Here is a 20,740-nt window from a genome sequence, read left to right on the forward strand (position 1 = left end):
AAAATACAAAAAAAAAAAAGAAATGTGAGGACTGAAAAATACAATCACCTGTATAAAAACTCAGTGGATATCCTCAACAGCAAAGTTTAGGAGAGAGGGGAAAGAATCAGTAAACTGGAAAACAGAACAATAGAAAGAAAATAGACTGAAAAATAAATGAACAGAGGCTTAGGGACCTGTGTGATTATAAGAAAAGATCTAACTTAAATGTTATCAGAGTTCCAGAAGGAGAAGAAAGGGAGGGCCGGACTGAAAAGCACTTTGATGAAATGACCAAAAAAATTCCCCATTTTTGCCAAAAGACAGAAATCAACAAATTCAAAAATCTAACCAAACCTGACCCAGGACAAAGCCAGAGAAATCCACACATGGCACATCAGAGTTAAACTTCTGAAAACTAAAGAGCCACCACCTCCAAAAAATCTTGAAGGTAGAAATAACACACTTTATTCATAGGGGAAAAACAATTTGAATGATAATGTATTTTCATTATTAACCATGAAGCCAAAAATGCTTTCAGGTCCTGAAAGAAAAGAACTCTTATCCCAGAATTCTACATCCAGTGAAATACTGTCCTATTTTCAGATGACATGTTTGCCTATGTAGAAAATTTCAAGGAATTTGTAAGAACTCCTAGAATTAATAAGTTCAGAAAGATTATAGGATGTAAGATCAATATATAAAAATCAATTGTTTCCACATACTACTGATGGATATGTAGACACTTAAAATAAAATATGCAATACAACTTACAACCTCTCCAAAAAAAAAAAGAGAGAAAATAACTAGGTGTAAATCTAACAAAATATGTATAAAACTTGTATGCTAAAAACGATAATGTGCTGACAAAAGAAAGGAGAAGAAATCTAAGTGGAGAGACATACCATATTTATGGATTAGAAGATTCAGCATCATAATTTTTTAATGTTTATTTATTTTTGAGAGAGAGAGAGAGAAAGTGGGGGAGGGTCAGAGAGAGGGGGAGAGAGAATTCCAAGCAGGCCTCATGCTGTCATTGTAGAGCCCAACAAGGGCTCAAACTCACAAAGCGGGAGATCATGACCTGAGCAGAGATCAAGAGTTGGATGCTAAACTGACCAAGCCACCTAGGCACCCCAGATCCAGTATAGTATTGATGCCATTTTTCCAGAAATTGATATACAGGTTTAACATAATTCCTATCAAAACCACAGGAAGGTTTTAAAAATAATACAGATAAGATTATTCTAATATTTACATGAGATAGAAATAACGAGTGTATACCAGCTTGCTAAATTATCACAAAAGGAACATACTCATGTAACCATCACCCAGATTAAGAAATAGATCACCTGTATTCCAAAAGACCCTACAAAGAGTGACCCACTTGAAGTGGATATTTTTCTTACATTGTCTCAGCCATAGCCAATTTGGTTACAGAATTAAGGCCTGGGAGTTCTGTGATGGGAATGACCAGTGTCCAGGGAAGGACAGGCCTGTGGGTTCTCACAAGTGAGTCCTGTCCACTGTGTGTGCTTTAAAATGGGACCACCCCTACTTTGTATAGTTACTAAGTACCAAGTGCTTTGAGTCCCCCAGAAGACAGAAGAAGTAGAGAAGGCCACAGCAATATCTAAATCAAAGGAAAAAGGTAACAGCCTCAGAAAAAGAAAAGCAACTACAAATACTTTTTATTTTGTAAAAACTATTCATTTCTAGGTAGAATATTAATTTCTAAAAAAATGGACATAGTAGGGACCATTCTTGTTTTTAGTTCAGTAATTCATTTACATTTTATTATTATAATAAAACCTACCTTGTCCTTAACTGCAACAGGGTTTGCTCTGTCTGCTTATACAGAGCTGAATTCCATCTCCTAAAAGGTCTTTTTGGTATAACACAGTTACTCTTAGGAACACAATTCACCAGTAGGAAATTCGCACTGTGCATCGTGGAGTAAGGGGTGAACCCAGAGACTTTCATGGAGAAGAATGCCCTAATTACTACCCACCACTTCAAGTATCACCCCAAGGAGCCCAAAATAATGCAGCTGCCAGAAGAACTCAGAGGCCAGGGATCAGCAAACCAAACTGCTCTCTCCTGTGCTTCTAAACATGTTAACCTTGAATAAGAGAATCCAGAATGATTCTGGTTCATTCCCTGGAAAGCGCAAAACTGTAGTATGAGGCGAAGAATGAGGGTTGACCAGGTGGCCATGATACGGAAGCCAAGATTGCAGGAGTGGTGACCTCAGGGTCCCTGGCCAAACTGAAGAAATCAAATCCCACTGGTATTTTCTTAAGCTCAGGTGAGTGGCATCCATTTATAGGTTCAACAATGCATTTTATGCTACTGAGGAGCTGGCTGGGCCCACGGGTCCAGGGGCGGGGGAAGGGAAAAGAGACTTCCCACTTTCTTAGCAGCACTCTTTTGGTACTGATATTTTCCCTGGCTCTCTGTATGAGGTCTTCTGCTCTGGAAAGAGAAGGTGGACCAGGATGCATTCATATTCTAGTTGGTCCCTGCTGTCTCCTGGAGGTGAACCAGGGGGTTCTACAGGAGTGAAAGAAAGTTAAAACCAGTTCTGGGGATGCTTTCAAATCAATGGAGATGTTAAAATTAGACTCTGTTGCATTCTCTGTATGACTACTCCATTGTGCTATAATTTCATAACACCCCAGCTTCATGACCAAAGCCACCAAATAGGAGATGGAATGGGTGCCTACAGTTACATTCCATACCAGCTTCTCCAGTCGCCTGTAGAACAGAGCTAAAATGTCACAGCCTTATCATGTCAAGTCAGATGGGCCTTGCTGGATGAGTGGGACCAGGGTAAGGGAACCACAGGTTCCTTCTCAAATTCCTTACCACCCTCCCTCAAAAGCAAGAGTCTGTGTGTAGTAGATGATGCCACAGAGCTGAGAAACCCTACCTTCCTTTCCCTGTCCAAGTGTGTTTTACCATCCTACGCCTAAAACCCCAGTTTGTGTTGTATTTGTTTCTGGTACCTGAGCATCTGTTAAGATGCCTTGATGCAGGTGGTTTGGGGAACGGGAAATAGAAAAATAGGAAATCTCAGTGTCCATTGAAAAGGCGGCTTTAACAGAAGCAGCATGGAAAGCAGCTATACGTAGGAAGGGAAGGGCAGGTGTACCATTTCTAAGCATCACAGGTACAGGTATAAGGTACATGTTCTTGAAGCTGAGATTTGAAAAGGGCTAACACCCCAACACCATTTTTCCAGCTTGGAACTCCTCCTTAAGGTTTCTTCCTGTTTTGTTTCTTCTACCCCAAGCCTTTTGGCCACAAGGCAATGACTGAGTTTATATTCTATGCTTAGTTCAAAATAGCAAATAAGGAGTGTGATCCATCTTCTAAATTTGAAGGACCTAAGTAGTGTCTTGGCTTCTGGGGGCTGGTGTCTGCCACACTTCTGCACATTCTTACTCCAAGCCACATTTCCTAAGAATAAATCAAGGTGTCATTGAAACCAATGTGATACCTCTGGTCAGAAGTACCTGAATGACCTGTCAGTCATTGGACTTGAATGATTTCCCCCTGTGATGATTCAACCACTTGACTGACTAAACTGAAACCAAACCCCAAGTCTTAGTGCTTGTCATAGACTCGAACAGATATAACCTAAGAGATCACTTGTCATCACCAGGCTCCCCTGGGGCTCCTTGCTACAACTGGGTCCCTGAGCCACTCTCTCACACACAGAGAGAAGGGATGGTCCCTTTCAGGGGAACAGACCAAGGCTGCCAGGGGCTGGGGCCGTTCCTGTGTGCACTTGCTGGTAAGGGTGCAGAAGAGGACTTAGGCTTGTCCTGCTGGCCACTGTTCCAGTGCTGAATCTGGGTTCCACCCTAGCACATCAGTGGGCACACCAAAATGAAAACGGTCTTGAAGGCATGGGAGAATGACTTAGATGGGACAAGGTGCCATCCATCTGTTGCCCCAGCAGAAACTGCACTTAGGGAAGAATTGACAGGTCACGGCTCAAGCAGGACATCAAGGCAACATTCGGGTATAATATGGTCAAATACCAGGGCGGGCGGGGGGGGGGGGGGAGTTGTCAAGATTGCTGTCAAGACATGGTCATGATTAGTATTTATTTTCTCTCTTCCTGAATGAATTTTTGGTTTTGAACATTGTTACTCTTACAGGCACTCTCCCATCGCCTCTGGAAGGTGCAAAGGGTGGCCCTCCTTACGTCTGGGCTGGGCTATGCAGCCCTCCCCAACCTCCCTGCAGATCCTGTAGAATATGCTTTCTCACGTGGTTCCATTATTTGGGTTTAGGGCAGGAAATAGAACCTGATTCAACATTTTTCTAGGTATTATTCTCACCACACTGAATAGGGTCTTTTTTGATCTGCAGCCCACAGCTGGGCTGTGGTTCTCTCAACTCACATAAACTTTAAAGCTTCCTCCTGTGTTGATTTCTTGGCATGAACTGACCACATGTCTAATGTACTTGCTTTTTCTTTGCATGTCACCGAGAGTCATGTGCCAGTGCTGGTGGGCACTAGAGAGCAGGACAGCTGTGCCCGAGAATTCAGGGCACAAACACTCCAATGAGAAAACTGAGGTTCCTCTATCTAAAACAGATTTAAAGGCTGGTGTAAAAGCAGAGGACTCAAGCCCAAATATTCATTTGCAATAAAACACACTATTTTAAGAAGTTGAAGTATTTGTTTTGTTTTATCTCTCTCTCCCTTTTTTTAAGCAAATGAAGCTGATTTTAGTGGAGATACACAATTATTAACTGGTAGATTATTTTGAAAGGCTTGCCTTCTTAAAATGAGCCTTGGCTGATTGTTACTCCCTAACGCTGATCACTATCTGAAGAAAAATAAACCCAAATGTCTAGGTTAATGAAGAATGAAACAGGATAATGCCTGGACACTAAATTTTCCAAGAACAAAGCACGCATTTGTTTTACACGTATCTCTGCTAATGTACCTAATGGAAAGGGCACAGAAATCTTTCACCTAGGAGCACTGTTTGTTTGTTTTTTTTATTTATCCATTTCAAGAGACACAGTGAGAGCAAGCAGGAGGGGCAGAGAGAAAGAGAGAGAGAGAATCCCAAGCAGGCTCCATGCTGTCAACACAGAGCTCAATGCAGGGCTCAAACCCATGAAACACAAGACCATGACCTGAGCTGAAATCAAGAGTAAGACACTCAACCAATGGAGCAACCCAGGTGCCCCAATTTAGGAGCATGGTTATGATGGAGTCCTGGGGGTATTGCCACAGGACTGCCTTTGAGTCAAGGCCCTACCTACTTTGAGGATGTAAAGGTGGCGCCAGCTCGTCCTATAGATCTAGCCTGGGAACACTGAGGACAGCAGTGTACTGGAGTCCAAAAGCCTCCCCATTACACCGCCTGCATCAGCAGTTAGTCAGCCTTAGCCTCCCAGTCCATAAAGTGGATTCACAGCTATCCACATTGCAGGGGGCCTGTGGGGATTACAGGGCATAAGGAATGTGGAGGAGCTCTGTCAAGGGTGGAGCTCCAGACAAAAGAAAGGAGTTCGTTATCATAGCTATGAAGGGCATGAGGGATCAGCTTGAGTTTAAAAAGAAATCAAAGCCCAACTCAACCCCTTCCCCTACGGGCTCCAGTTGGACAACAGGGCCCTTGTGCTGCTTCTGGAATTCGTGGATGGGTTTTACGTACTCCGGGACATCAGGCAGGCCTCGGGAAGCTTTCGAACTCGGGTGTGGAGTGCCCCATGCAGACAAGCAGGGTGACGCTTATCCACCTGCATCTGGGATCAGGAGTTCCGGCTTCTGGGCTCAGCCAGAATCTTGGGCAGTCTTTTAACTTCGCCGTTTCTTAGTTTTACTCATTTGTTGAATGTGGATTAGATCAGCCTTACTTACCTGGAAGATATTTCTGAGAATGAAATTAAGTTTTGTTTTCTTTTAGCATAAATACATGCATTGCTCATTATCAGAGCCCAGAGCTGCAGAGGAACTCCTGGGTGTTCTGAAGTTTTATTATTTATAATCAGCCCGGCTGATTGCTATTTCCTGATGCTTTATTATTCTTTTAATAAACTTTTTATTTTGGAATACTTTTAGATTTATGGAAAAGTTCCAAAGATAATATGGAGCATTCTCATGTGCCTTCACTTGGTTTCTCCAAATGTTAACATTTTACAGAACTATGGTCCACTGTAAAAACTAAGAGGTCACTATGGGTATGTTAATACTAGCAAACTACAATTTATTCATATTTCACTGGTTTTTCTACTAATGTCCTTTTTCTCTTCCAGGACTTGGTCCCGGACACTGCATTGCATTTAGTTATCAAGACTCCATAAGTCTCCTCTGGCCGGCATTGGTTTCTTAGTTTTTCCTTGTCTTTCATGCACTGACAGTTTGAGGAGGACTGGGTAGGTATTGTGTAAACCGTATTTCCATCTGGTTAATCTGACATTTTTTCTCTCATGATTGGACTGGGGTACTGATATTCTTGGGGAAGGGTGAAGTGCTGTTTTCACCACATAATATCACAAGCACATGTCATCAACACAACGGCCACGATTATCACGTACTGCACTTGGTTAAGGTGGAATCCGCCAGAGTTCTCCACTGTAAAGTAACTGTTTTCCCTGTCAGTGCTCTGGTCTTTAAAAGAAAACCTATTCACACTGATTAGAGTGGCTAAAATGAACAACTCAGGAAACAACAAATGTTGGCAAGGATGTGGAGAAAGGGGAACTCTTTTGTACTATTCGTGGGAATGCAAACTGGTGCGGCCACTCTGGAAAACAGAGTGGAGGTTCCTCAAAACTTAAAAATAGAAATGCAGTAATAGCACTACTAGGAATTTATCCAAAGGATACGGGAGAGCTGATTTGTAGGTGCACGTGTACCCCAATGTTAGTCAATTGAGCCCAAATGTCCATCAACTGATGAATGGATAAAGAAGATATGGTACACACACACACACACACACACACACACACACACACACACACACACACAGGAATACTACCTGGCAATGACAAAGAATGAAACCTTGCCATTTGTAACGATGTGGACGGGACTGGAGGGTGTTATGCTGAGTGAAATAAGTCAGTCAGAGAAAGGCAGATATCATACATTTTCACTAACAAGTGGAATGTGATAAACTTAATAGAAGACCATAGGGAAGGGAAGGAAAAATAAGTTACAACAGAGAGGGAGGCAAGCCAGAAGAGACTCTTAAATACAGACAACAAACTGAGGGTTGATAGGGTTGATAGGGGTGGAGGGTGGGGGAAATGGCCATGTGATGGGCATTGAGGAGGGTACTTGTTGGGAGGAGCACTGGGCATTGTATGTAAGTGATGAATCACGGGAGTCCACTCCTGAAGCCAAGACTACACTATATACACCGTATGTTAGCTAATTTGACAATAAATTATTAAAAATCAATAAATAAGAAAAGAAAGGAAAGGAAAGGAAGAGAAAAGAAACGAAAAGAAAACCAAAGAAAAGAAAAGAAAGCCATGGAGTCCAACCCACACTCAAGGGACATGAATTAGGTTTCATTTACTGAAGGGGGAAGTATCTACATACATTAGTAAGAAAGACTAGTCTTTTTTTAACCCCACTTATTTATCTATTTCATCATTTATTTACATCATTATGGACTTGTACTTAATTATTTTATACTTGGGGTTATAATCCAATGCTACGTTATTTATTGTGACAAACTGTTCCAGCTTTGGCCATTGGGAACTCTATGTTAGCTCATTCTAGTGTCCCTTTGACATAACCCCACAATTATGGGATGTTTTGTTTTAGTTTTCGTTTTGAGCACTTTCTTACTTTCTACCACTGAGAGATGCTTCAGGCCTATCTTATATGTGCATCGTCCCAGGCTTGGAGTCAGCCATTTCTTCAAGGACTCTGCTTCCTTTTATTGGAAAGTGGTCTTAGAAACCAAGAACTGGACACTGAGTGTCCTTATTGTTATTAGCTACTGCTGATTTTTATCCAGATAAAATAAGTGAAAATGTTTGGAGTCAGGAAGATATGGGCTTTTTACTAGCTGTGTTACACTGGGCAAGTTACTTTGCCATGTTGGGTTTCCATTTCCTCATCTGTGTAAATATAATGAAAATTACTTAAAGAGCAGTCGTGGGGTCAAGTGGTATAACATTGAAGGAATTTTGTTTCTGATCTTAGAGCGCTAGATTTTCCCCCTACCATTCTGCTGAAAACAACCAAAATTCTTAGAGAAAATATAGGCATCCTCTTCAAAGTACCAATGATCTGACAAAATAATAATGGCAATAATTATGGGAGAGTAGGAACCAAAAGAAATAAACAAGTAAGAAAACTGCATTTACCCTGAAGGTATTTACCACTTCCAGCCATTTTGAATTTCCACTTTGACAGCCTCATGGTTGCTGGGGTCGGGGAAGGGGTGATGACAGTTAAAATCAGGGCTAGCACTAGGCAAGAAATTTGATAGGAGATCCTTGCTACGATAAGCTGGATGCCAAACAGCTTTAACCCTGGGGGACAGTGAAGAAATTATGCTCCTATTTGAGTTCTTGAAGTCTTACAATAAACCTCAAGCCTTGAGTTTGGTTTAAGGTGGGTCTTAAATTGAGAGCACCATTAGATGCTTTATAAAGGGGAAGAAGATGCTTTCAATTTGGCCTTCACGTGTATCTCACAAATCATTTTCCAATAACAATGACCAACACATATTAAAAAATAATTATACACATAACAGAAATAATAGACAAAAAGAAATAGACTGGGAAAGTCTTAAGATATTAGAATCATTAGCTATAGACTATAAAATAACTAGGCTTCAATGCATAAAGAAATCAAGGCAAAATTAAATATATCTTTAGGGGATAAGAAACTAAAAAGTGACATAAATGATATAAAACAGAAAAGAAAAAAGATTTTTTAAAATAAAAATCCTAACAGGATTAAAAATTTAGGGGACGAATTAGTCAGAACATTAGATGCACCTAAAGAAAGAATCAATAAACTTGGAAAGTTATCATGTAAAGCACCTAGATAAGTTGCAGTAATATTAATCATCCCCTTGGTCTTTCCACCCTTCACAAGCCCACTCCTGTTAAGCACCTCCAATTGGCCAAGGGTCCCAGATATTTTAACGAAAAGAAGCTAGTAATAATGTCTCTGAAAACTTGAAATCTCTGCAAAAGGGTGTGGCAGAAGCGAGCAGAGAAGCATTGGTAACGGGCTACATCACCCTCTCCTCTCTGGGAACAGGGAGAAGGCCCAGAGAAGAGGTGAGTGCTCATGGCTGGCGGCACTGAGACCTGCAAAAGAAGGCCTTGAGATGTCCCATAGGTCTGAGCAGCCCACATTAGCTCCATAGATAAACTTTGTTTTAAAATGTGCCTGTTCCCTGCTTATCTCCCAGGCTGCTCTCCAGGAAATAAAAAGTGTGGAAAGCATGTTGCACAAATAGAATACAAAAGCACTTCAATGTTGTATGTGAACTTGGTTTCTTTTACTCAATATTCTTTTGATGTATTATTTATCTATTCTATATCACTGAAATTCCTCATTGCATGGACTTAAAATCTTCCTTCATATAGCCTTTTTTTTTTAAAAATTAAAAGTATTCTTTTCTCTCCCCAAAGTGGGCATTTTCTTTGTAGAAGGTAGTCAGTCTCCAAAGAGAGCTGCTGTCAATTTTTCCTTCCCTGTATGTGCATGCTGTGTACGCTGCTCCTCACAATGAGAGGGGAAGTCTCTTCTCTAGTCCAAATCTGTGCTCGCCTGTGAGTTCCCTGGGCCAACAGAACGCAGCTAAAGCAACACTATGTCAGCAGTGGGCCCAGTCTTGAGATGACCGGCATCTTCCACTTCCTCTTTGGAAGCCCATCATCAAGTAAAACACTCAGCCCTCCTGACACTGCCATGCTACGAGGAAGCCCACACCAGGTCACACAGAAGGAGACAGTTGTCCAGCAGCCCCGAGATGTTCCTGCCACCAGCTGAGGTGACTGCCATGAGAGAAGATGGCATCTTCATAGCCTTGACAGGTACCTCATGGGAGAACCATCCAGCTGAGCCGTGTTCAGATGCAGAATCATGACACATAATAACTGGCTCTTCTAAGCCACTAAGTTTTGGGGTCCTTTGTTACACAGCCACAGATAACTGAAACATCTTTACATATGCTCTTCTTCAGAATTCTCGTTCCCCTGAAAAGGAGAATGATTCTTCAAGGTTCTCTAGTGTCCGCCATGATCCGGTTCCCGCAGACCTCTCTAGGCTTTCACTTGAGACATCAGCCAAACTGCTCTCCTTGCTGTTTCTCAACGTGTCTGTCCTAAGTACTCCTGTTTCTATGATTTTCCTCATGTCACCAACCCCATATAAAGGCTCAACTGCATTTCCTCCTCCTCCGTTGAACTACCAGTTAGTTGGAATTTTTCGTTCTTGAAAGTCTAGCACAAGAATGACATTTGCTCCTAAGTGATCTCTGTCCTCTGAACTCTGAACTTATTATTTGGGAAGCCTCTGCTCCTTTGTGTTGTTATTTGTGGCTAAAAAAATTTTTTTTAAGTTTTAATTTTATTTTAGAGAGAGAGAGCATGAGCCTGGGAGAGGGGCAGAGGGAGAGAGAGAGAAAGAATCCCAAGAGGGCTCCATCCTCAGCACTAAGCCCAGTGCGGGGCTTGATCTCATAATTCTGGGATCATGACCTGAGCCCAAATCAAGGCCACCAGCTGCCTCGTTCTTCGTGTTTTAAAGTCAGTGTTGTGGCCTCAAATATAATGAGCTCCTTTGAAGGCAAAGTCTGAGCACATATATCTGCTTATGTTACAGCATCTAATGGGGGGCCTGGAAGAGAAGCTGTCAGAAAACAGAAAATGTGTTTCATACATGATTATGCTGTTTTATATTCTTTTTCTTTAGAGCAGCATTGTGGTGGTTCACTGGCTCTATCTTCATTTTCAGGTACTCTGTAGCCATCACATTGAATTTCCATGACTACCACTGACATAAACATACCAGAGGTCTTTTTTCTAATATGAAGAATGAATTAATAGGTTTTGCTAAGAAGCAGAAAAATGGAAATCACTTAATACATTTTTTTTTTTGCCAAGACAAGGAAAATGTTTTTGATTCCCTCTTCTGCTTTTCATGTCAGAAAGTTCATGCACAGTGAATCATTTCCTTGTCACTTAAACTCGGGAGTGTAATATGATCATGGGTAGGCAATGAAAACATGTAGGTGAAGTCCCAGAGACATAAAAATCCATGAGTGGAAACTGATAAAAGATTGACAGGACTGTTTTCTAAGAAAGCAACGAGCTGACGGCTGATGCACAAAGGGTTTCTTCTGCACATCAGGGACCCTTACCTGACTCCTAATCCTCGTGCTGGCCGTGGGGGTCAAGTATTTATGTTCTAGATACCAGGCTCGCTCCTGGAATACCAGCTTGGTTCCATATAGCAGACAAAACTAAGGCATGGGGGAAGAGGAGAGAAATGAACACATAGTAATATATGAGAAAATGCAGAATCTAGGGAGGAGAAAGAAATAGCATATTATTCCATTTCATTCAATCATAAAAGTTAATACTTCCTCAGTTTAAGATCATCACATTTTCAATGTGCAGTATGTGTTTTATTTAAAAAAATTTCTATAAAAATGTAAAGCAATGAGCTGCCATGTGACCATTCCCCCAATTCAACAAATATGAATTCGTGGCCAAACATGTTTCATCTATGACCTCATCTCGTCCTCTCTCTTCCCAGGTTATTCAGAAGCAAAGTCCATGTATAATATATTTTAAAACATGAATGCAGTGTTTTTGTTTGCTTTCCTCTTCAATTCATGAAAAAATATTCTAAATGTACATTCTAAATGTTATCTTGATAGTTTCCATTGAGCCTGGTTTCATTAAACTTTCATAAAAATAGCATTCCTCATTTACATTTGTTTCAATATGTTTTTCCTATTATGCTTCTGAAACCTACACACAGAACTTCATGATGTCAGGGGGCTCGAGCAGTCATAAATGAGCTTTCCTGTATCAAGAAGCAACTTTTTAATTAACTCTTCATTTAGCAGTTAATATTCAATAATTTAAAAATTACACAAAAGCGGAGAGAATAGTATAAAGTACTTCCACCTCTTCCCCCCATTCTGTATTATAGTGAGGCAAAGTTCGTCATATTCTTTCATCCATAAACTTTTCACTGTGTATCTCTAAAAGACAATGACTCTTTAGTGTAAAATTATATCAAAATCTGCCCAAGCAACAACAAAACCCTTTTATTCACAGTCAAATGGAAACGATCTTCACACCAGAAGACAATGTTTTCTGTGGATCATCAGGCTCAGATATTATACAGTTTGAAGTCATAGACTTCCTTCTTTTCCTGAGGTTCTGGGACATTCTTGAAATAGCATCATTATGGAGAGCCTCCACTGTTCAATCTTCCCAGAAGGGGTCACAGTATGGCTTAGTAACTTGTCTGTGAAAGATATTTAAGATTAATTATGGCTCTTTTATGACCTTGCCAATGTTCTGCTTGGCTAGTGGAAGCTACCTTTGGCTCTTTTATAGAAGAGCCGTAAAGAGATGTTTGCTGACCCTGCCTATGTAGTAAAAGCAACTAAAAATCCTGTCATACATCCCAATAACATGAATTCCTCTTTTAAAAAATTTATAGTTTATTGTCAAGTGGGTTTCCATAAACACCCAGTGTTCTTCCCCACAAGTGCCCTCCTCCATGACCATCACTCCCCTTCCCCTTTCTCCCTCTCTCTTCAGCCCTCAGTTTGTTTTCAGTATTCAAGAGTCTCTCATGATTTGCCTCCCTCCCTCTCCCTAACTCTTTTACCCCCCTTCCCCTTCCCATGATCCTCTGTTAGGTTTCTCCTGTTAGACCTATGAGTGAAAACATATGGTATCTGTCCTTCTCTTCCTGACTTATTTCACTTAGCATGACACCCTCAAGGTCTATCCACTTTGCTATGAATGGCCATATTTCATTCTTTCTCATTGCCATGTAGTATTCCATTGTATATATAAACCACATCCTCTTTATCCATTCATCAGCTGATGGACATTTAGGCTCTTTCCATGATTGGCTATCCAATAACACGAATTCTTATAAAAATGATAAACTGTATAGCTTCTGTGGCTACACTGAACCACAAATATCTAGGTGAATTTTACATCCACTATAGAAATACTTCTGTGAATTCCAAGGTATAGAAAGTTAATTCTCATCACTCCTGGGTCTATAAACCTATAATGTCAGTGATAAGAAATCTAGAACCACAGAAATATAAGGATTTTTTGAAATAAATCTCACTCAATCCAGAATCCTGTGTCAGCCAAGCTACAATCAAGAAGCAGATGACATTTTCATATTAGGGTGATTCAAGAAGAGTTTAATAAATGTTTTTCATGAAGGTGTGGGCAAGTTGTAGGCAAGCCACAAAGGGTAGTGCAGTACCCCAGAGCTAGTGTCTCTGGAACTGTTACCAGCTCTAGGGCTCAAGGGAGGAAGGCAGGGAGTAGCTCTTGGATCCCAGCAGGGACAGCTCTATAGACAGAGGCATCTTCAGAGGAGCTGTGACCTTCGGCCCCAGAACACAGAACTCCCAAGGGACCCCACAGGGAGGCATGCAGAGGGCAGGAATATCCCAACCTCTTTCTCCCCCCACCTCTCCAATCTCTAACAGGCTTCCTGTTTGCAGAAGCTAACTGGATGCAGAGGTCAAGGATTCCACAGATCCAAGTTATGCAGGACAACTTCCTGGACCTAGAGCTGGGTACATAAGCGTGGAGTGTAGAGCTAGAGAGCCAAACAGAGGATATCTGGCACCAGTCCCATCTAACACCCCTGACAGATGGCGGTCCAGTCGCTAGCCTAGTCCTGTGTTACTCTGGCCCAAGTCCACTTGGTCCCACGGAGCTCCTAACAAGCCTCTGACTGTTGACGCCATTGCCAAGCTTCGTTCCAGACCGCTGGCTTTCACCAGTCACACGCTGTGCTTCTCCACTAGTTTGCTCCTCCCCTCTGCTGGCTCCTGAGTCGTCGTTCTGTGGCTCCTGTGTATCTGATGCTCAGGGGCACTTTTCTGGCTTTGAGCTTTTGCTTTTCTCCTTGAACACAGTTCAGGCTCTCCTTAAAGAGCCTTCTTTGCCTATCCTGGTAAACACGTCTTGGATCTCAGTGGCTACCAGAAGACCACATCGAGGTCCAGACACCATCAGCCCAGCCTCAGACCCTCAAACAGGACCTGAATGTCTTTCCTTTTGTGTTCTATAGACAGAAGCTCAGTGCTTAAGAGGCATCCTGCTCTCAAAAGAGTCTCTCTGTTGGAAGAGCCATGACACACCAAGCCACTCCTCTGTGGAATATAAATTTGGGGATTGTTGGCTCCGTAGGAAAGTGATCTGATCCTGCTCATCTCTGCATGCCTAAGGCTTGGTAAAGGAGCTAACACACTGTAAGAGACTGGCTGAAACACAATTTCCTGTGACTCACAGATATTCACCCTGTAACTTCTGCCTAAGGAACAAAATAGGAGTCAGTGAAAGCATCCAGATAATAGCTCTTAAAAAATTTAAAGACCTGTTCCACATCTCAGTCTTTCTTTCTTCAAGATTATCAACCTTCACAAATGGTTAATTCCCTCTCACCACATGGCTTCCAGCCCTCCTGCCACCTGGGACCTGGGGGCCTCTTCTAGGTGTTAATTCTCTCCCTCAAGGCATCTCACGGAAAACTGAGCAGAGTACCCAAATGTTCTGTCATGACCACAGTGTCAGCAGCACCAATGCATCCTAGTTTAGGATTCTATACTCTTAAATGCAAGTTAAGACAGAAGTTGCTTTTATGGCAGTCACATAGTATTTTTTGAATAAATAAAAGACTATCATACCTACTTGGTTTAACATCAAATGTTTGTTTGTTTGACAAACTCCAACGAAGCCTTTTCCCCCATAAACTGTTTTCAATCAACACACACATATATAAATGTCCCTAAACAGATCATTTAAAATGTTTTCTTTTTAAAAAACAAAATTCTTTGATACCTTATTCTTTTATTTATTTTTTATTTTTTATATTTTGAGAGACAGAGAGAGAGACAGCGTGAGCAGGGGAGGGTCAGAGAGAGAGGAAGATACAGAATCCGAAGCAGGCTCCAGGATCTGAGCTAGCAGTCAGCACAGAGCCCGACGCGGGGCTTGAACCCACGAACCATGAGATCATAACCTGAGCCGAGGCTGGATGCTCAACTGACTGACTGAGCCACCCAGGCGCCCTGATTCCTTCTTCTTTTAAAGTATCGTCTTGTCAATATGATCTGCCTCAAGCCCCCCATATCTTGACTCAAGATGGATCTTGACTCAATGACCTAATATGTTTGTGTCATATTTAGAAATTTGTCAAGTCCCATCTATGTCTTTAGAACTCAGCTAATAGGTCTAAGTCTTCTGATTCAAGTATCTGAGAATCTATTTAATGAGATGTCATTTAACTCATATTTCTCTAGCTTGTCCATAAGGATATCCTGAGAGTCTGGTAACGTGTTGGCCAAAGTCAAGAGACACCAATTTCCCCAGATTTTCCTCTTCTAGTAACTTGGTTAAGAAAGGAAGGAAGATTCATTTAGCAAGGCTTAGTCACAGTGAACACAGATAGGCTCCTGTTGACTATTTTCTAATTGCTCACAACCTATCCTGAATAGTTTTTTTCTAGAATTTTAACTTAGGTTTATATCAATCTTAAATTCTATAGTTCCCCAAATCTACATTTTCCATTTAAAAAATGTATTCATTTGCTCATTTATAATTTTCTGATATCTCTTTTGTTTTTGGTTTCAGATCTCTCAAAACTACAAGTGCTTCCCAATTCAGACAGAAGATGGGAATATTACAGGGTTGAAGGGCTTGGCTTTCTTTTCACGGTCTCGTAGCACTGAAGCTCTCTTCCCCAAAGGACAAGCCTGTTTCTTCAAATTCTACATGTAGTTAAAAATGGCCTTTTAAATCTTCATCAGATTATTTGTCAAACCTCCTGTTATGCTGGGACTCAGCCACCCTGACACTGATTAAGTGCTATCCTTTTGTATTTATCCCTGGGCAAGTATTTCCCTCCCATTCCCTCTCTCCTCATTGTTTATATGTAGCTACCTTCGATCTATGCCCATCAAGAAGCACACCATACTCTTATGTCACTTCTTAAAATGGGGCCCAAATCACAACATTTTTTTCCATATATATTTTATTGTCAGAATAATATTCTGCTGCTGACCCCAATAAAAACCCTGGACACCAAAGCTTGGGTATCCTGGTTGGTAACACTTTGCACATATTGTCACATTGTCATGTTGTCATATTGTTGGGAGAATTAAGTGCTATCTATACGACTCTAAAGAAGAACACAGCTGGAAGCCTTATTGGTTTTTTCTAGACTACACTCCCTGTACCTTTTCCCTTTGCCTATTTTAATCTATATCCTTCTGTGATATGTATACATATTTTACATATATATAAAGGTCCTATAAGTCCTTTTAGCAAATCATCAATCCTGAGGGTGTTCTTGGGGACTCCTAACACAGTCTCCATTTATATATGAAGAAACAGAGCCTCAAGAAAGTTGAATTAAAGAGCCAGACTTGGAACTAAGTTTTTCAGGATTCAAAGATACTTACCATAGGAACTCTACTTTTCAGAATTTAAAAAAAAAAAAGACAACTCTTTCTAAAAATAGACGCTATAGACTCTATTCTGGGTAAGATGAAGTAAAAGACTTCCCCAGTCTCTCCCACTGACTGCAGCCATAATTCCTGGGCAGAGTGAATGGAAAAGCTATTTGAGAAATCTGAAAAATAAGTAGCAGGAAGATTGGGGAAAAGAACCAGAATTCAAAGTACCACTAAACTGGTGGTGACTTTCACTGAAAAAAACTGTGTATTTATTTTTGAGAGAGAGGCAGGGAGTGGAAAGGCAGAGAGAGAGAGGGACAGAGGATCTGTAGCGGGCTCTGCACTGACAGTCTAACAGCAGTGAGCCCGGTGTATAGCTCGAACCCATGAACCACAAGATCATGACCTGAGCCAAAGTTGGAACCACTCAGCCACCCACACACCCCAACTTTCATTTTTCCCCCTAGTCCTCAAACTGCTTGACCCTGGAGGCATATGCAGCAGATCGGGACAACTAAACGCCAGATTTCTTGCTGGAGGATGAAAATAAGGTTACCTCCAGGGAACCAGAAAGTACCAAGGAGGTCATGGAGAAAAAGGGCTTGGGAAAGTAACCTCATAAAGCTGCTTATAAGCTGGGCTCTGTGTCCAGGGTGCAAACATGAATCTAATGCTAATTACCTTACTTAATACTTTGAGAATGAACTGGTATACAGATGAGAATGCAGGTGCCATACTGACCACTGAGAGGTGCACATGTGGGACAGACCAGAAGAGTACTGCAAAGGAGTTTGAAGGAGTTTAGGAGCTAAGCTGACATTGGAACCACAGTGAACCGCAGTGAAAAACCAGGTGCACCATCTGCTAAGACAAAACTTAATATTAAGATTCTCCATTGAGAATGGTAAGTTATTCACAACATCTAGATAAGGAATAACAGCAATTCTACATAGTCTTTCCCAGAAAATAGAAGAGGAGAGAACCCTTCCCAACTCATTTTGAGGCCAGCATTACTGTGATATCAAAACTAAGCAAAGATATAGTAGGAAAGAAAAACTATAGACAAATATTTCTCATGAAGATAGATCTAAAAATCTCCTATGGAATATTAATGAATTGAACCCAGTAGTATATAAAAGGAATAATGTACCATGACCAAGTGGGCTTTATCCTGGGAATGCAAGGATAGTTGGATATAAAACATGCACATCCAAACAATGGAGTACTGTGCAACTAGGAAAAAGAATAAGGAAGATCTGTATGGACCAATATGGAGTGATTTGCAGGACATATTTTTAAATGAAAAAAAGCAAATTTACAAAAGAAACTATAGTGTACAATCTTTCATATAGTAAATGAAGAGACAGAAGAAAAAAAATGAATCATTGTAATTCTCTTAGGAAACTGGGAATAGAAGTGAACCTTCTTAACTTGATTAGGAACAGCTATACCACACATACACAGACACACACATGCCAAAAAACAAAACAAACAAAAAACCCTTATAGCTAATATCCTACTTAATGGCAAAATATTAAACTCTTTTTGCCTAATACCCATAACAAGGTACAGATATCTGTTTTCATCTCTTACTCACTGATACACTAGAAGTTCTATTCCATTCAAAGAGGCAAAATAAAAACAAAAAACAAAAAAACAAAAAGGCATACAAATTAAAAAAGAAAAAATACAAATTGGAATAGAAAAAATAAAACAGTCCCTGTTCACTTGCAAACACAGAAAACCTATAGGAAATCTACAAAAAATAAAATCCAAAATCTCTAAAATTAACAGCAAGCTTGCAAGATCTCTTGCAAGATCTAATACAAAAAACACCAGTTGTACTTCTACATATTAGAGTTACATTAAATCTAAAGATTAATGTAAATGTTCATGTAAATGAACTAGAAACTGAAATTTAAAACAACATACACTTTACAATAGCTCACCCTAAAATGAAATACTTAGGCATAAGTCTACAAAAACATGCAGAAAACATCTTTATGCTGGAAAGTAAAAATACTGATGGAAGAAATCCAGGAAGAACTAACAAAATAGATTAGAGGAATCAAATAGCGGGTGCGTGGGTGGTGGCTCAGTTGCTGAAGCCCAACTCTTGGTTTCGGCTTAGGTCATGAGCTCACAGTTCCTGAGTTCCCCATATCAGGCTCAGAACTGACAGGGCAGAATCTGCTTGGGATTCTCTCTCACCCTCTCTCTCTGCCCCTTGCTGCTTGTGCTCTCTCTCTTTAAATAAATAAATAACTTTAAAAAATACATTAAAGAAAAAGAAGAGTCCAACAGTAAATTTGTGAAAACTCCCCAAATTAATCCCTAGATTTAATGTAACTCTGATTAAAATCACAGAGCTTTTGGTAGATATAGACAAACTAATTCTAAAATTTGTAGGAAAAGGAAAAGGAACTAGAATGACTAAAACAGTTTGAAAAAGAAGAACAAAGTTAGAGGAATCACCCTATTTGACTTTAAGACATTATGAGGTTACAGTATTCAAGGTGGCATGGTATTGCCAAGGGATAGACACGTAGATCACTGGAACAAAACAGAGAACCAGAAACAGACCCATGCAAATATGCCTCAATGAGTTTTGACAAAGATGCAAAAGGAATTTAATGGATGAAAAATAATCTTTCAACACAAAGTGCTGAAACGACTGGATATCAATGGTCAATAGATAAATAAACCCGGCCTAAGCCTCACACCTATTCACAAATGAGTTCAAAATGAATCACAGATCTAAATGTAAAATACAAAAATCTAAAACTTTTAGAAAAAAAAATACAGGGGAAACCTTCATGGCCTAGGGTTAAACATCTTTAGTTCTTAGATATGACAGCAAAAGCACAATTCATAAAAGAGTATTTGGTAAATTGGATTTCACCCAAACCAAGAACTTCTGCTTTACAAGGGGCACTGTTAGGATAATGAAAATGCATGTTACAGACTGGGAGAAAATATTTGCAAATCACACATCCAAGAAAGAATTTGTATCCATAATTTATAAAGAACTTTCAAAACTCAACAGGAGGAAAACAAATTATCAAGTTTAAAAATGGGCGAAGGATTTGAACAGACTTTACTAAAGAGGATATACAGATGGCAAAAAAAAAAGCATATGAAAAAATTTCAATGTCATTAGCTATTAGAGAGATGGAAATTAAAACCATGATGAGTTACTCCTATATTCCCTTTGGAATAGCAAAAATAAAAAATACTGACAATATCACATGTTGATACTAAGCAACCAAATCTCTCATACAATACGGATGTGAAGTTTCTTATAAAGTTAGACAGTTATCATATGACCCAATAAATTCACTTCTAGGTATTTACCCCGTAGCACTGCTTCTCAACTGTGGATGATTTTTATCCCTCCCCCCGCAAGGCCTTGGGCAATGTGTGCAGACATTCTGGTTGTCATAACTTGGGGATTTCTACTGGTGTATAGTGAGTAGAGGCCAGAGATATTGTTAAACATCCTACAATGCATAGGGCAGTCCCCTCCAACAAAGAAGTATCTGGCCCAAAATGTCAACAGTGCAAAAACTGACAAAATGTCCCAGAGGAAAAAAACTTATGTTTACATAATATAATAACCTGTAACAGCATTTATAGCCTCCCTATTCAATCATCAAAACTGGAAATGGCCCAAATGTCCTTCCCTGGGTATAGGGATAAATAAACTGTGGTACATCCTTACAATGGAAAACTACTCAGCAATGAAAAAACTGTTGATGTGTGCCACAACTTGGCTGAATCTCAAGGATGACATGCCAAGTTAAGGAAGTCAATATCAAAAGATTACATATTTTGTGATTTTTATATAACATTCTCAAAAGGCAAAACTATAGTGATGGACAATAGCTCACTGGTTGCTAAGGGTTATCAGAAGAAAGAGAGGGTGATTATAAAGCCATTCTATAAGGGATTTTAGTATGGTTGAATTATTCTATGTCCTGATTGTGGCAGGAGGTATATATTAAATTCTGTATATGTGTTAAGATTTACAGAACTACACATATTTAAACAAGTTTAATTTTGCTATATTGAAA

General features: G+C 40.2%; 1 protein-coding gene across 5 annotated transcripts in view; it reads right to left on the minus strand.

The window, feature by feature from the left end:
• The window catches only part of ACOXL (acyl-CoA oxidase like), a 327,931-nt gene that overhangs the window by 14,037 nt on the left and 293,154 nt on the right, over window positions 1–20,740 (minus strand). For 3 of the 5 annotated variants that reach the window (XM_029937830.1, XM_029937833.1, XM_029937829.1), the window contains one exon: window positions 11,352–11,453. The exons of the other annotated variants lie outside the window; for them this stretch is intronic. In XM_029937830.1, coding sequence (XP_029793690.1) covers window positions 11,352–11,453 — 102 coding nt within the window. The remainder of the gene's footprint in view (window positions 1–11,351; window positions 11,454–20,740) is intronic. 5 annotated transcript variants of the gene reach the window in all.

Source organism: Suricata suricatta, chromosome 4, assembly GCF_006229205.1.
Source record: "Suricata suricatta isolate VVHF042 chromosome 4, meerkat_22Aug2017_6uvM2_HiC, whole genome shotgun sequence".
In the NCBI taxonomy this organism is placed as follows: domain Eukaryota; kingdom Metazoa; phylum Chordata; class Mammalia; order Carnivora; family Herpestidae; genus Suricata; species Suricata suricatta.